Source organism: Lepidochelys kempii, chromosome 11 (genome assembly GCF_965140265.1).
Source record: "Lepidochelys kempii isolate rLepKem1 chromosome 11, rLepKem1.hap2, whole genome shotgun sequence".
Lineage (NCBI taxonomy): Eukaryota > Metazoa > Chordata > Testudines > Cheloniidae > Lepidochelys > Lepidochelys kempii.
Window position 1 is genome coordinate 58,753,622 of NC_133266.1, and position 15,215 is coordinate 58,768,836.

At 41.9% G+C, this 15,215-nt stretch overlaps 1 protein-coding gene across 2 annotated transcripts in view; it reads left to right on the forward strand.

Annotated features, from left to right (window-relative positions):
• Positions 1-234: 234 nt before the first annotated feature.
• Positions 235-15,215, forward strand: part of LOC140895790 (aldehyde oxidase 1-like) — a 76,309-nt gene continuing 61,328 nt past the window's right edge. Inside the window, exons 1-8 of one of the 2 annotated variants that reach the window (XM_073306342.1) lie at positions 235-336; positions 2,760-2,817; positions 7,009-7,105; positions 8,142-8,250; positions 10,459-10,585; positions 11,934-11,995; positions 12,824-12,898; positions 14,029-14,109. In XM_073306342.1, coding sequence (XP_073162443.1) covers positions 271-336; positions 2,760-2,817; positions 7,009-7,105; positions 8,142-8,250; positions 10,459-10,585; positions 11,934-11,995; positions 12,824-12,898; positions 14,029-14,109 — 675 coding nt within the window. In that variant the 5' untranslated portion in view covers positions 235-270. Of the gene's footprint in view, positions 337-2,759; positions 2,818-7,008; positions 7,106-8,141; positions 8,251-10,458; positions 10,586-11,933; positions 11,996-12,823; positions 12,899-14,028; positions 14,110-15,215 lie in introns of those variants that run through there. The other variant, XM_073306341.1, reaches the window with a different exon arrangement.

Genomic DNA, 15,215 nt, shown 5'->3' on the forward strand with positions numbered 1-15,215 from the left:
TTTGAAAGTGTTTGGAACAGGATGGGCTTTTTATCAGGGATTGCACCACGGGTGGGAGCTATCTATAGCTATGGGCCTGCTTATATCTATTAGTTACATTTGCGGATAGTCATAGCACCACCACCCCGACTTCTCATGTTACTGGCTTTGCCGCCCCCCTCTCGAGTTCACAGGTGGCCCAGCCCCCCGGCAAGGTCCATCGCTCGCTCGCTGGACTGCACAGCGCAGCTGGTTTGCGGGGACGGGACTTGTGATTCCCTGCGTCTCCCAATGTCTCTCCCCGCTGCAGGGGGAGCGGGGCCTGATAAGCTGATCTTCTATGTGAACGGGAGGAAGGTAAGCGAGGGGGTCACTGGTGACTGGACGGGACGAGAGGTGTTGGAGTGGCCTTTTGACCATTTCTCATGTGATGGCAACCCGACACACAGACCCAAGTTCCTCCGACTCCATGGGCAGTTCTCCACTCCCACTTCCCTTTCTCCTCTGCAGGGTCAGAACAGTAAACAGCCAATATAGCTCTAACGTAGCGATGTAATCGCCGCTTCCTCGGGAAGAAGCATGATACTGGGGGGTCGGGGAGATTGGTTAGGAGTTCCTGTGCTCTAAATGACAGGTTTCAAACAGCCGTGTTAGTCTGTATTCGCAAAAAGAAAAGGAGTACTTGTGGCACCTTAGAGACTAACCAATTTATTTGAGCATAAGCTTTCGTGAGCTACATGCATCCGATGAAGTGAGCTGTAGCTCACGAAAGCTCATGCTCAAATAAATTGGTTAGTCTCTAAGGTGCCACAAGTACTCCTTTTCTTTGTGCTCTAAATAGTTTCTTTAGCTGTCACTTCCACACAGATAGTGTTTTGCATACATTTTTTGTTTGCAATGAGCTTAAGGAGAACGGCAAATTAAGAGTGAAAGTTTGGAGTTAATTTCAGGTTCATATCAGGATCAGGAAGTTAAATATTTAACACAAATGCCTTGTGTATTTCTTTTATGCAGTTTGCCCCCTAAGATGCATTTTTTTTCTCCCCATACATTTTTTGTCATGGCACTTTCTATGCACATCAGTGCTAGGTAAATTATTTTTCTTTTGTCTAAAATCTAGAGTGCCATGGAGCTGAAGAGTGTTCCACTCAGACTAGCATTGTACACCTTAAGTGGTGTGAAGTTTAGAAGAGTAGCTGTCATTGAGCTTTCTACCCCACCGAGCTTTTCAAAAAGCAGTGGGAGAACAATAACATTTCATCCCCAAACGAACATCCCAGAACCTCTCTAGGGCTGTTGTCAACCAGTGTTGAAGTGATGGTGTGTTCATTTGGGGGGCCACGGCAGACCTGCAGATCATGCACTTTCCTTCCTGCTGCCTGGTTTCTCACAAGATTCCTGTGGATGATGATGCCAGAGGAGGGAAGATTTTCAAAATCACAAAAGGGAGTTAGGCCTCCAGCCCTTCCTGGAACATCAGTGGCAGTTGGGTGCCAAACTCTCCTTTCATCCTTTGAAAATTTCCCTCAGAATTTCATGTGTGCAAAAAAAATTATTGAAAATTATATGTGTTTTTCTTGAAATATACATTTTCTTGACGGACAGTACAATGTGGAGAAGATAGGAAGGCAAATGTCAATAATGGAAATGCCAAAATATAGCAAAATATGATGAATGAAATGGAAGCTACTGGCCTAATAGAACGTTGATGTAATGGGAGTATAATTACTTAAACTGGCTATTGATTAAACACTACTTTAAGGTTTAGCTGATTCAAGATACTGGGATAAGGATTCTTCTAATCAGATAGGTATGTAGGAGTTTCTGGATGATGCTATTGCTCCAGATAGTTTAGTATTCCTCCTCTGTCAGAGACCATCACAGAATGAAGACTGCATTGAGTCAGTTTTATGCAGTGCTGGATGAAGAGGGTGACGTCTTCCTGACCTGCATAGTTTATTCCCTGATGCATAAAATCTGATTACCATTGTGTAACATTTTCTTGGCATGGATAGCTACAAATATTGTTAATGGTCATAGCATTCATTACAGCCATCCCATTTGAGAGTATGGTGGGGGATTATAATTTTGTAAAGCATTTGGATACTCTGTGAGATGAGTACAGTATACATCTGTGGGTAAAACTAGGAGGAATGGGATCCCTGGCACTGGCCTGGCTAGTCTGCCTTCCAGTGTTCATCATATTATGTTCAAATAATAATGAGGCTCTATAATCTGTCAAGAATATTGATTTCCTTATTACATTTCTGATCTGGCGGTATGCAGTAAACTCTTTTTGTGTTTGTATTTTTAATAATTGGTATCTGTAACCTTGCAGTAATACTTCCATGTTCATCTGCGCTGTGGAATAGTCTCTGCTCCCCTTCACTTCCAACAGGTCATCAGACTGTTCACAATTCTGAGAGTTCTCCAGCATGGTTTTGTATGTCTTTATAAGTATGAAGCATATGTGCATAGGCTGACATACAGTCCCATTCCTGGCCCCCTTTACCGTTAGAGGGGCTCAGGATGGATTCTTTTGATGTGGCATTCCTCCTATCACTAGGGTTGTTTTTATTAAAGATAAGCTGTCCTGACAGTTTATTTTTAGCAGTAGCACTATCTGACAAAAAACTTCCAAAGGAAGGAAAAATTCCCACCTATGGCCCTTAGCACATGCAGTTATGTTAAGTGGGGCTGGGAAGGCAGACTATTGGTTTGTGCCCTGAAGGATAAACCCTGAGTATTTTTGTAACAGCTTGTTTCCCTTCCTTCTGCAGATAGTAGAGAAGAATGCTGATCCTGAACAAATGCTGTTGTCTTACCTCCGAAAGAGACATATCCTTTCCTTGTTGATGCAGTTAGGGCACTATCCTGCAGACTTTATTCAGGAAAAACTCCCACTGATGATAATTAGAGCTTTGCCTGATTAAGGATGACAGGATTGGGCCCTGGAACTGTATAAAATTACTATATTAAGTTATGTATCTTTTTAAGAGACAAACACTCTTCAGTACTTGACTATATTTTAATGTTATGAACAATAGCAAACTCCATTGAACTGTAAAAATTAGCTTAATGTTAGCTCCAACTCAAAGGGATTGTAGTTCACTAGTCAGAACACATTGCTAAATCAGGCAATCTGGTTCTGTGCCAAGTTTTGCCACTGACTTGATGTGACACCTTGGGAATGTCGCTTACCCTTTTTGTGCTCATCTATTCCCATCTGTAAAATGAAGATATTAATACTTATCTGCCTCACAGAGATTAATTAGTGTTGTAAAGTGCTTTGACATCCTTGATAATATCGTGCACTTATATAGCACTTCTATCAAAACACAGGGATTTTGTAATAAATAAGGTAAAATGAGCCAAGCCTCATGGGTACTTGGAAGGGAGGCTAGAAGCTGTGGGAAATGGTGCATTAGACTATTAATTAATAGAAGATCCACTGTGAATTAGCAAGTAAGTGGGGGGAGTTGAAGCAATAAGGCAGATTCACAAACTGTATTTTACCCTTGTCAGATAATCTGTGATAATATTCTGTAATCTAGTTCTAAAAATAATGAAGCTTTAGTAATCTGATACCTGCTGTTAAATCCTTACTGAGAACCAGATTGCAGTCAGTATCTTTGTATGTGGATTATCTGTGTATTAGTGAAGTGTGAATATAGGATTTAATAAGTGTCACTTACTCTCTGAATTGAGCTGGTGCTTCAGAATGGTGGAAGAGAGCACTGTGCTTCTAGAAGTCCCATTTTTTAGATAATGTGCAAAACTGATGACCTGACCACTAGTGTCATTAGAACTCCAGTGGTGATAGGTTTCAGAGTGGTAGCTGTGTTAGTCTGAATCAGCAAAAAGAACAAGGAGTACTTGTGGCACCTTAGAGACTAACAAATTTATTTGAGCATAAGCTTTCATGGGCTAAAACCCACTTCATCAGATGCATGCAGTGGAAAATACAGTAGGAAGAAAGATATATATACACACAGAGAACATGAAAAAATAGGTGTTGCCATACACACTATAATGAGAGTGATCAATTAAGGTGAGCTATTATCAGCAGGAGAAAAAAACCTTTTGTAGTGATAATCAGGATGGCCCATTTCCAACAGTTGACAAGAAGGTGAGAATAACAGTAGGGGGGGAAATAAGCACGGGGAAGTAGTTTTTCTTTGTGTAATGACCCATCCACTCCCAGTCTTTATTCAAGCCTAATTTAATGGTGTCCAGTTTGCAAATTAATTCCAATTCAGCAGTCTCTCGCTGGAGTCTGTTTTTGAAGTTTTATTGTTGTAACATTGCGACTTTTAGGTCTGTAATCGAGTGACCAGGAGATTGAAGTGTTCTCCAACTGGTTTTTGAATGTTATAATTCTTGATGTCTGATTTGTGTCCATTTATTCTTTTACATAGAGACTGTCCGATTTGGCCAATGTACATGGCAGAGGGGCATTGCTGGCACATGATGGCATATATCACATTGGTAGATGTGCAGGTGAACGAGCCTCTGATAGTGTGATTAGGCCCTATGATGGTGTCCCCTGAATAGATATGTGGACAGAGTTGGCAACGGGCTTTGTTGCAAGGATAGGTTCCTGGGTTAGTGTTTTTGTTGTAGACATTACTTAGTAAGCTCCTAATTTTTAAGCACAGACAAAATCTCTTTAGTTTCATGCTGCTTGAGATCAATCTATGCATGTTCCTCAGTAGTCTTATATCTAAAAACAGAACTTTAGAATAGATGACAGCACATTCATATTTTGTGCTAAGCATGGATTACAGCTCTGCTTGTTTTCATGATGAGCTTCCATCAAAGGCAGAAGTTCTTTACTTATACGTTGTAAGTGTAGCAGACAAAAGGGATCTAGATACGCTATATGTAAGCATAAATGTCTTGGTTTGTAGGAGGGACTCTACAAACCAAGATATAAATCCCCATAAATCATGGGAGAATCTTTCTTCCAACTCCATAACTTTTTAGACCAGAGGCCCTCAAGCACTTCACTAGTGTGGACCACATCTCAGTAGAGAGAGTGACTTGTGAACCATCTCCTCTCCCAGTTGTGATTGTGTGTCTCCCCTTCCAAAGTTTCATTCATGATCACATAACATCCCTGTGGCAAATAAAGAAATTGCTTCCATGGAAGAGTAAAATTGGGAAAATATCTGTGTAGTTTTAATTAAATTTATGAGCTGGAAACAAGGAGAGAGCCACCACCATGTGACCAGCTGGCTTCCACAGGCCACCAGGAAGTACTCCACACACCAAGCGGAGAACCTTTGTCAGACATTTTCTTGTATTGTTGGCTATTGGCAACATTTTTACCCTACTCTTTTCTAAAATCAGGACCAAAAATCCGTTATTATTTATCTGCCAATCCCCTGCTCAGTGCTATACAAGACAAATAGAAAGATGCTCCCTGCTATTAAATAGCCTAAGAGCCTTATTTCCAGAGGTAGCTAAGTCCCTGCAGCTCCCACTGACTTCAAGAGATGGGTGCTTAACACTTCTAAAAAATCAGACTCCAAGTAACACTGAGAAGAGTCACTGGGAAACCAAGAGGAAGTGCTGATTCAGATTTGAATCTTTTTATCACTCTTTTTTTCTGCAATGTTGGAATGAAGAAGATAACAGACTCACATGGGTTAGTGTCTGTGCCATTGTGGAGAAATATGGGATTTTAGTGGGTGGGAGCTGGCACTGAGATTAGGAGGCTGATCCATGCATAGTGGACAAGGTGAAAGAAGACACAAATATGTGACTAGAAATGAGAGACACAGGGCGGTGAGGATGGCATCACTGGGAAAGCAAGGAGGCAGATGATACAACACAAGATCTGAGAGGTGGGCTGGGATGGAATGCTGAACCTTTACAAAAAGCACAAGAAATTTACATTTGATGCAGCATGTAAAAGTGAGCCAGTGAAAGGACTCAGAGGCCAAAGCAAGGCTTGAGGAAAAATACCTTTCACAGTCTCTGCCTTTGGAGTTTGCTCTGGTTGTAAATATGAAATGGAATACTTGCCCAAATGTTTAAAATCAGTTTGAGACCCATGACATTCAAATACTATACAGTTAATTCTGAGAAATTGTAATATTGCACATCTCTGAAATAAATTCCTGTTCTGTGTTTATACTGCTGAAAAAAGTATTTTTGGCTGTTTGAATCTGATGAATTGCACTTTGCCTAGGTAGCTATTTGATTCCCATTTTGTTCATCTGATTTCCTGCAAGAATGATGATTTCAATAAACAATGGTTTCCATGCAAAATACATTTATCTTCCCATTGTTTAGTTTGTGATATTAACAGACTCAAAATAAACCTAAAGGTTTCATTTTAACCCTACTGGCAACCTAGACATTTTAGTCTTTGGTGCCCTGCTTTTCAAAATCTCTGAGCACTTAGTAGCTCCCATTAACTTCAATGGCAACCATTTTGAAAATCTTGGCCCTAAGGACCAAAGCCCAGATTCACAAAGGTATTTAGATTCCTAACTTACTTTGAGGCCCCGATTCAGCAAAGCACTTAACTACATATTTAAGTTACATTTATGTCACTCATAAAAGAGTCTTGGGCCCTAAATCTTTTCACCATGTTACACAGCAAGCCAAGTTACTGAGTTTACCCAAAAATACAGTTCAGCCACTTTGAAACAGAACATGTGAGCTGTACAGAAGATCTACTATTGTTTCTGTCCCAGTGGGATATTTACATAATGTGGGCTGCTCTTGCTTCCAAAGGAAGTCAGCAGCTTCCATTGAACTTGGTGGGAGCAGGATCTTGGTCAGTTTATTTTGTAGTTTTGGTCTAATAATAATTGAAGATTTCAAGCAATGCAAAAATGAGCTTCTGATACATGTGTCATTGCACTTGTCCAGTTATAGGTTCTATATCTGTTGCCTTCAGGAAGAAGATTGTCCTCAAGCTTTACACAACCTGGGAAACTACTGGGAACAGAGCAGAAGCAAAAAAAGAATTATTAAATACCCATAAGCTTTTTTCCTTAATGGGAACTCTTTCACTCCGTCTCACAGGAACTAAGTATGGCTGTGGAGGAGGTGGCTGCGGAGCCTGCACTGTGATGATCTCCACATATGAACCGGTTTCCAAGAAGATAAGGTATCCTTAACAAAATATCTAGAAAACACAACACTAAATTTTTATGACCTTTTAAAAATAAATGTGATTTCAGCTAACTGAAGGAAATATGGCAGTATTCTTTTAAAAAAACAAGAATGTAGATAAGGTTTTCATGTGTGATACTGTATTTTAAAAATAGCTTATCAAACTTTAACTTAATATTCAATTTAGATTAGTCATTCACAGAAAAATCAAACTGTTAGGCCTTGTTAGTTCAAAGACCATTTAAGAGGAAAGACTGTGCACTGAGTCATGTTATGAGCTGGCTAATGTTCTTATGCCTTTGTCACTGGCTTAGTGATGAAGATAGCTGCTTCAGTAACATGTATCCACAGGGTGTAGTTACCTAAAATCTCTAGGTCTCCTTGATGGAATTCGGCTCACACCTCCATCACTGCTGTTCTCTGAGTGCTACATCAACTCTGTATTGAGCAAATATTGATTTAGAGCAGTGGTTTTCAAGCTTTTTTCATTTGTGGACCCCTAAAACATTTCAAGTGGAGGTACGGACCTCTTTGGAAAGCTTAGACATAGTTTGCGGACCCCAGATTGAAAACCACTGACTTAGAGCAGTGCTTATGTCACTGTTTAGCAGGGCACTGCTAAGCTCACCTCATCAGGGAGGTCACTGCTAGCTAGTCTTCTACAGTGAACTCTGTGAAAGCAATGTCATGAAGGAGAAAAGGGGGGTTTACCAGCAATAATTCTTGTTTTCTCACTGTGTTGCTTGCAAAGAAACACTCTGACCTTCCCTCCTGCCCTCTGCATCAGAGCTCTGCAAATAGGGCTTCTGATGGCAGATAAGGATTAAATGACGGAAAGGATGGGATATTTATATTCTTGGCCCATAGAATGTTAGGCTTGAGGGACGTGCACAGGCCTCTAACTGCCAAGTTTTGCATGACCAGGCATGCGACTCCTACAATGTACACAAGAATTACTGGTCATATAATCCCTAATTTTTTAAAGCTTATAATTATATTTAATGTCCTTGATTCTCCTTTACAATCCGAAGACATTATTCTGCCAATGCCTGTCTATTACCCATATGTTCGTTGCATGACGTTGCTGTCACCACTGTGGAAGGCATAGGATGCACAAAAACCCGGATACATCCAGTTCAGGTGAGAGTATGCTGTAAAAGGATTTTTGCTTTCTTCCTTCACGTGCCTAGGATTAATTGGCAGTGGTGGTACGACACTGTTACGATTTTTAAAGATATGGTATTGCTCCCACTGCTAAAAGATAGCTGAGGACTCTGGATTTTTAAACTGATTCTGCAGTGTAGTTTAAAATGGGTGGAGAAAGACAGGAAAATATAGTATTTATGTAAAGTTATCTAGCAGGTGTCACACATGCTGCAAAAACTTCAGGAATCTCCAGCATAGTATGGGAACAACCTATTTGCTAAAATAAAACAGTTCTAGATGATTAACTAAGAGGTATGTGATCTCCTGTCAATGGTGGCACCTCCTTGAATTCAGCAAGGAAATGCCCAAGGGCTGCCAAAATGGCCAAAGGTATTAACTTTAAAATTATAGCATGTCTATACAGAAAATATTTTGGATTATTTGTCCAGCTCTGCTAAAAAACAAAGTATTGTAAAAGGCGCAATGTGCAATGTTGCTGCTTGCTAAACAGTGTGTATACTGTGTGTTGGAGGCACAGCAAAGAAGATACATAAACAGTGAGACTCATCTTAGTGGGCCAGCAAAAGTCTGATATTTGTTCGACGTTGTTAACGGTCAGACTAACTTTTCTTGGAAACCTTGATAATACAAGTATAAAGTGGTTGATTAAGACTAATTAGAGATGCTCCTTCATGCAGACTGCCTAATATTAACAGAGAGACAAGATGGGTGAGGTAATATCTTTTATTGGACCAACTTCTATGGGTGAGAGAGAGACAGTGTAGCTCGAAAGTTTTTCTCTCTCACCCATAGAAGTTGTTCCAATAAAAGATATTACCTCACCCACCTTGCCTTGCTCATATCCAGCTAACACTGCCTATAATATTAAGAGACTGAGGTAAAGACACAGGAACTCAGGAATAGCTAGTCTGGATGAGACCCATGGTCTGGCTAGGCCAATGCTCTGTCTTCCAGCAGTGGTCAGCACCAGATGCTACAAAGGAAGGTGTAAGAACCCCAAAGTAGGCAGTTGGGGGATAATCTGCTCCCATCGTCCACCAGTCAGATATTCTTGGACCCACACATCAAAATAACTTTTCCTGGTTCAGATTTCACATTAGTTTAAGTTTCTTCTCGAAATATCTCACATTTCTAAGAGGAAGGCATTTAAGTTTGTAACATCTGTCACATTTTTCATTGTGTTAATTAGGTCAGATCTTGTAACCCTTGTGACAGGGTCGGGCCAGATGGCTACAGGAGAGTAATCTTATTGGGATCTAGGAAGTGGGCGGTGAAAGCCCGCCCACTGCTAAAGGATCCCCTCCCTCCAGCCTAATGTGGGGGTCCACAAGACCTGGAAAACCAAATAATTACGGGGGACAACTAATGAACAACAGGGACAGGAGTGCGGTCAAAGGGTCAAACAAAGGGAACCTGACAGGGACACCGTTACAGGAGAGTAATAGAAGGCAGATATATTAGCCCCAGGCTAAGTAGGTCCCTTTTCCCTGGGTAAGGTAACAGGGAAGATTCCAGAACAATCAGGAACCTTCTGGAGACAATTAAGAAAGGCTGATTAGAACACCTGCAGCCAATCAAGAAGCTACTAGAATCAATTAAGGCAGGCTAATCAGGGCACCTGGGTTTTAAAAAGGAGCTCACTTCAGTTTGTGGTGTGTATGTGAGGAGTTGGGAGCAAGAGGCACTAGGAGCTGAGAGTGAGAACGCGGACTGTTGGAGGACTGAGGTGTACAAGCATTATCAGACACCAGGAGGAAGGTCCTATGGGGAGCATAAAGAAGGTGTTGGGAGGAGGCCATGGGGAAGCCGCCCAGGGAGTTGTAGCTGTTGCACAGCTGTTCCAGGAGGCACTCTAGACAGCTGCATTCCACAGGGCCCTGGGCTGGAACCCGGAGTAGAGGGCGGGCCCGGGTTCCCCCCAAATCTTCCCAACTCCTGGTCAGACACAGGAGGAGTCGACCTGGACTGTGAATTCAGAAAAATGGCCAAGCTGCCGTGAAGCTCCAAGGCGAGCAAATCTGCCAATAAGCACAAGACCCACCAAGGTAGAGCAGGAACTTTGTCACACTCTTTAAATCATGTTTGTAACTTTTGAAACCAACAGCTCTTTTAAATGATTGAAAAAGGGAATTTGTTGATGTTGCATTTTGAAGCAGGGCCTGTTGTTCTGTTTTGTTCCAGGAAAGGCTGGCCAAGTGCCATGGCTCTCAATGTGGCTTTTGCACCCCTGGAATGGTGATGTCCATGTATAGTTTACTGAGAAACCACCCTGAACCCTCCATGGAGCAGATAGCTGCAGCTCTGGCTGGTTAGTTTTTGTTTGTTTGTTTCTCCACTTCCCCCCTCCCCATCAAAATGCCATTTTTAATATATGAACAAACAAGATAAATAATCTCTTAGTAAATAAGATTTTTAATGATGGTTTCCTTTCAGAAAAGGTGGGTGGGGAGGAAAGGGAAGAAAGCAACAATGAATTCTTGGCTGCCTGAAATCTGTGAGGTGCCTATATATTAAACAGCACATCTGCGATGTCATGCTGAACAGTATACCCTACAGCAGAGTGAAACCTTGGCCAAAATTTTCAGAAGTGACTAGTGATTTGGGGTATCTCAATTAGGGTGCCCAACTTGGCACACCTATAGGGGAGTTGATTTTCAGAGAGTAGGCACTAAGCACTTTTTGAAAATCGGGCCCCTTTAAGATGTCCTTAAAGGGGCCTGATTTTCAAAAAGTGCTCAATTTGGGTTCTCAAAAATTGAGGCATCCATAATCAGTAGCCACTTTTGAAAATCTTGGCCTTAGTTCTCATCAGATACAGTGTTCAGAACATTGTAAACCTCAGAACAGTGCCAAAGCTTTTGTGACAGTAATAAAACTATAAAATAACAGAGAGACTGGCTATGTCTTCACTGCAAAAAAGGTGTGCTTTTAGAGAGGGATAACTAATGTGGGTTCACTATCCCAGGGTAAAAGCAGAGGGGAGACAAGGCCAGTTTAGTTTTACCATGAGGCAAACTTGGTGAGGTCAGCCAGGGCAGGAGATATAGTGCTGACTTTGCCTAGCTACCTCATTGTAGGTTTCAGAGTAGCAGCCGTGTTAGTCTGTATTCGCAAAAAGAAAAGGAGTACTAGTGGCACCTTAGAGACTAACCAATTTATTTGAGCATAAGCTTTCGTGAGCTACCGATGAAGTGAGCTGTAGCTCACGAAAGCTTATGCTCAAATAAATTGGTTAGTCTCTAAGGTGCCACTAGTACTCCTTTTCTTTTTACCTCATTGTAAACACTGCAAGTGCCTTGTCTCCACTTAAGTTTTTACAATGAGAGAACTGTCCCATGCTAGTTATCTCACTGTAAAAACCCACCTTTGTGTCAGTGAAGCCAAAGCCAAAGTTGTTACGGCGCCCTGGGTCAACTCACCCACTGCTGCCATCTGATGCAGCTCTTGCAGTATTACAGCTTCCTTTTAGTTGCTGAAAGAGTTTCCTCCCCTCAGGAGTCAATGGATGCTGAGCTCTTTTGTACATCTGGCCCATACTGCATTTCAGAGATAAACCCCTTCTCCTGAAAAAAGACAAACCTTAACATGAAGTCTTGAATCCTAAATTATATGTGATAGCTAGAACTAATAGTTCACCTATTATTTTCTGGTATCAGGTAACTTGTGCCGCTGCACTGGGTATAGGCCAATCTTAGATGGCTGTAAAACCTTCTGTAAGGTAAGCGGTGGGAATGGTGGGAATCAAAGAGTGTTCCTATTCAACTGCTTTGAATATTTGTTCTAAAATATTTTTATGGGAGAGTGAGGCATGTATTACTGTGTATTACAATATCTAAACAACCAGAGACCACTGTGAATTTAAGTACATATCCAATCTTGTTTCTGCCATGGGTTGTTGGCTGTCCTTTCCAGGAATGCAGATCAGCCAGCTCTCAGGGCCTGGAACCAAAGGTCATTGAAGTCAATGAAAGTGTCTCCATTAACTCCAGTGAGCTTTGGATCAGGCCACTAGCCACATAAACCTGTTGTTCTGTAATATTTAGCCCAGACATACAAATTGCAGTGTGACAAAGAGTATTATAAAAATCTGGTTCTAAGTATTAACTGTTCATAAGGGGCCCAAATCTTCCTCACAAAAGTAGTTTCATTGCAGTCAGTGGGAATATTTGTGTGATTGAGGCAAGGAGACTTTGGTCTTTGCTAGTCATGGCATTACATGCATAAAATAAAGTTGAAATAAGATTTGAATTAAAAGAGGTGGTGACATCAATGAGTGTTAATGACATAAAGTTCATCCTGTCTGCCAACATTTTGTGTAAATTCCACTGAGAAACTTAGAAAACCATTTTTTGTAGAGAACTTTTTTTAAAAAGGTTTTGGTAAGAAAAAGATAATGCCTTAAAACGTGAATATTTGCAATTTTATTGAGCCTCATCCAAAGCACATTGTAAGTCAGGAGAGACTCCCATTGACTTCAATTGACTTGGGATCAAGCTCACTATGAGCAGAAGTCATATGTTATATTAATGGGATATTAGTATTTTAGGAACCGTTTTGTTGTCAAAGTAAAGAAAATGGGAACTGTTGCTTGGATCAAGAAGACAAACTTAAAGGAGAGAAGGTGAGTTTAATTGTTTTTCCTTCCTGTTTAAATGTAAAATTTGCACTAGGTGAAGAGCATTGCGCTGCTTATTACTTATTATAGTACATGCGAAGTGCTATGCCATGCAGCATCCTATAGCCAGCTGACTACAGCCCACTACGTCCCATAGCATTGCTCTGACTTTAAAGCCAGAAGGGACCATCATGATCATCTAGTCTGACCTCCTGCATATTGCAGGCCACAGAACCATTGCTGCTGCTGTTCTGTGAAATTTGAAAGTTTCTTTTAATGATGTATGTGTTCTATGTTTCTATGTTTCTATGTACCATCCTGGGTGATCAGGAAGTTTTTCCATTTTCACAGGAAATGAATGTACTGTTAGTGGTGAGGGATTTAGATATGTCTTCAAAGGCATGGTAGGTGTGTGAAAGGGGAAATCTTCACCCTCTTCCCCTGGAGTCTCTTGTAACAATGCAGAGGACAGTTTGGATCTGCATGTTCAAACAATCTTTTGTGTTCTGGAATATTAATATTCTTAGGCTCCGATTCTGCAGTGACCACTGCATTAGCTATCCCTGTGCCCAGGTGAAGCCGTATGAAGTCAGTGAGGTTTTGTGTGGGTTCAGGGGTTTGTCTACATGGCACTCATAGCAAGATTGTGTTCACAGAACTGAAGTTTGCTGCAAAAACTAAATCAGAATCATGACACTAATTTTTTTTATTTGAAAATTCCCATCCATACAAATGGTTTATTTTATGTAAACATTCCTTTCAAAAATCTGTGACCTGTCAGTGTGTGTTAGAGTGGGGGGAAATATGGAGTCATCTCACCTCTCTATAGTTGAACAGAGGGAAGTGTACAGTTAGGATTTCAGGTCTGTATCATTCCACTCTCCCAGCTCCAGAGGGGCCAGGGAAGGTGACTGAGCTGTGAGAGGCTGCCTTTCTCCATTTCTTCCGCTGCAACAGCTCCCACTAATACATGGCAGTTTATTTAGCATCTCATCCAAAGGCTATTAGAGTAATTACAAAGACTCCTGCTGACTTCAGTGGGCTTCAGATCCAGTCCTTGTGATTCTTTCTTTTTTATAAAGAATGAATTAAGTAAAAAATTGTTTGTTTTTGTTTTGTTTGTTTGTTTGTTTAAGACTTCCACCAAGCTGTTTTCAGCAGATGAATTTCAGCCCTTGGACCCCACCCAGGAGTTTATATTTCCACCAGAATTAATGGTAAGTAGAATTGCTCTTGGTCTGTGCATATGCTGTAACATCTGTAACGTTTACATGTAGTTCAGTACTCATCTTAATGTGCTCTCTAGTAGTGGAGTGGTTACATCAGGAGAAATATCACATATTTGCCGATAGATCTGCAAAGATCTGTGATTTTTTTTAATTCTGTGTTTATATTTACATACAAGAACTACATTAAAAGAGATGCAAAGTCAGGTACTCAAAATGTAGGGAATTAAGGTTGCCTGTGCAAAGCATGGAGCTGCTGGAGATTCTCAACAAAATGGTTGTACAAATTTTTTAACCTGGGCAAAACAACACATTTTCATCATCTTGTTCTGAGAAAAGGATGAACTGGTTTTGCTGAAATTTCCAAAAATAATCAGTCTGTGGCAGACACCCCACACAGAAAATTTTAGCTTAAACGGTTGAAGTTTGACAAAGTTATAAGTAAGTCTGCAAGTTTGTCACAGAGGTCATGGATTCCGTGACTTTCTGTGACCTCTGTGACTTCTGCAGTGGCTGGTATGCCTGGCTCAGGGGACAGCTCAGGCAGCCCCTGCACCAAGCACACCAGCTGCTGCTTGGCAGTCTTGGGCCCCCACGGCGCCCCCCCGACCCCAGCAGCAGAGTTTGGGTGTGGGAGGGGACAGGGGATTGGGGCACAGGATGGGGTGAGGTGGGCTCTGGGCAGCGCTTACCTTGGGAGCTCCCCAGAAACGCCTCTGCCTTGCTCAGCTGCTAGGCAGAAGTGTGGCCAGGCAGCTCTGCACTCTGCCTGAACCTCCGCCCAGAGCCCTGGGTTCGCAGCACCCATTGGCCGGGAACTGCGGCCAATGGGAGCTGCGGGGGCAGTGTCTGCAGGTGGAGGCAGCATTCAGAGCTGCCTGGCCATGCCGCTGCCTAGCAGCTGAGCAGGGGGGATGTCACTGCTTTCAGGGAGCCCCACAGGTAAGCGCCACCCAGGGCCCACCTCACCTCGTCCCATGCCCCAACCCCCTGCCCCCTCCCACACCCAAACTCTGCTGTTGTTGTGTGGAGGGGGAGGCACAGAGCCAGGTAGGGAGTCTGCCAGTCCCACCAACCGCCCTGCCCCCAGCACCAGT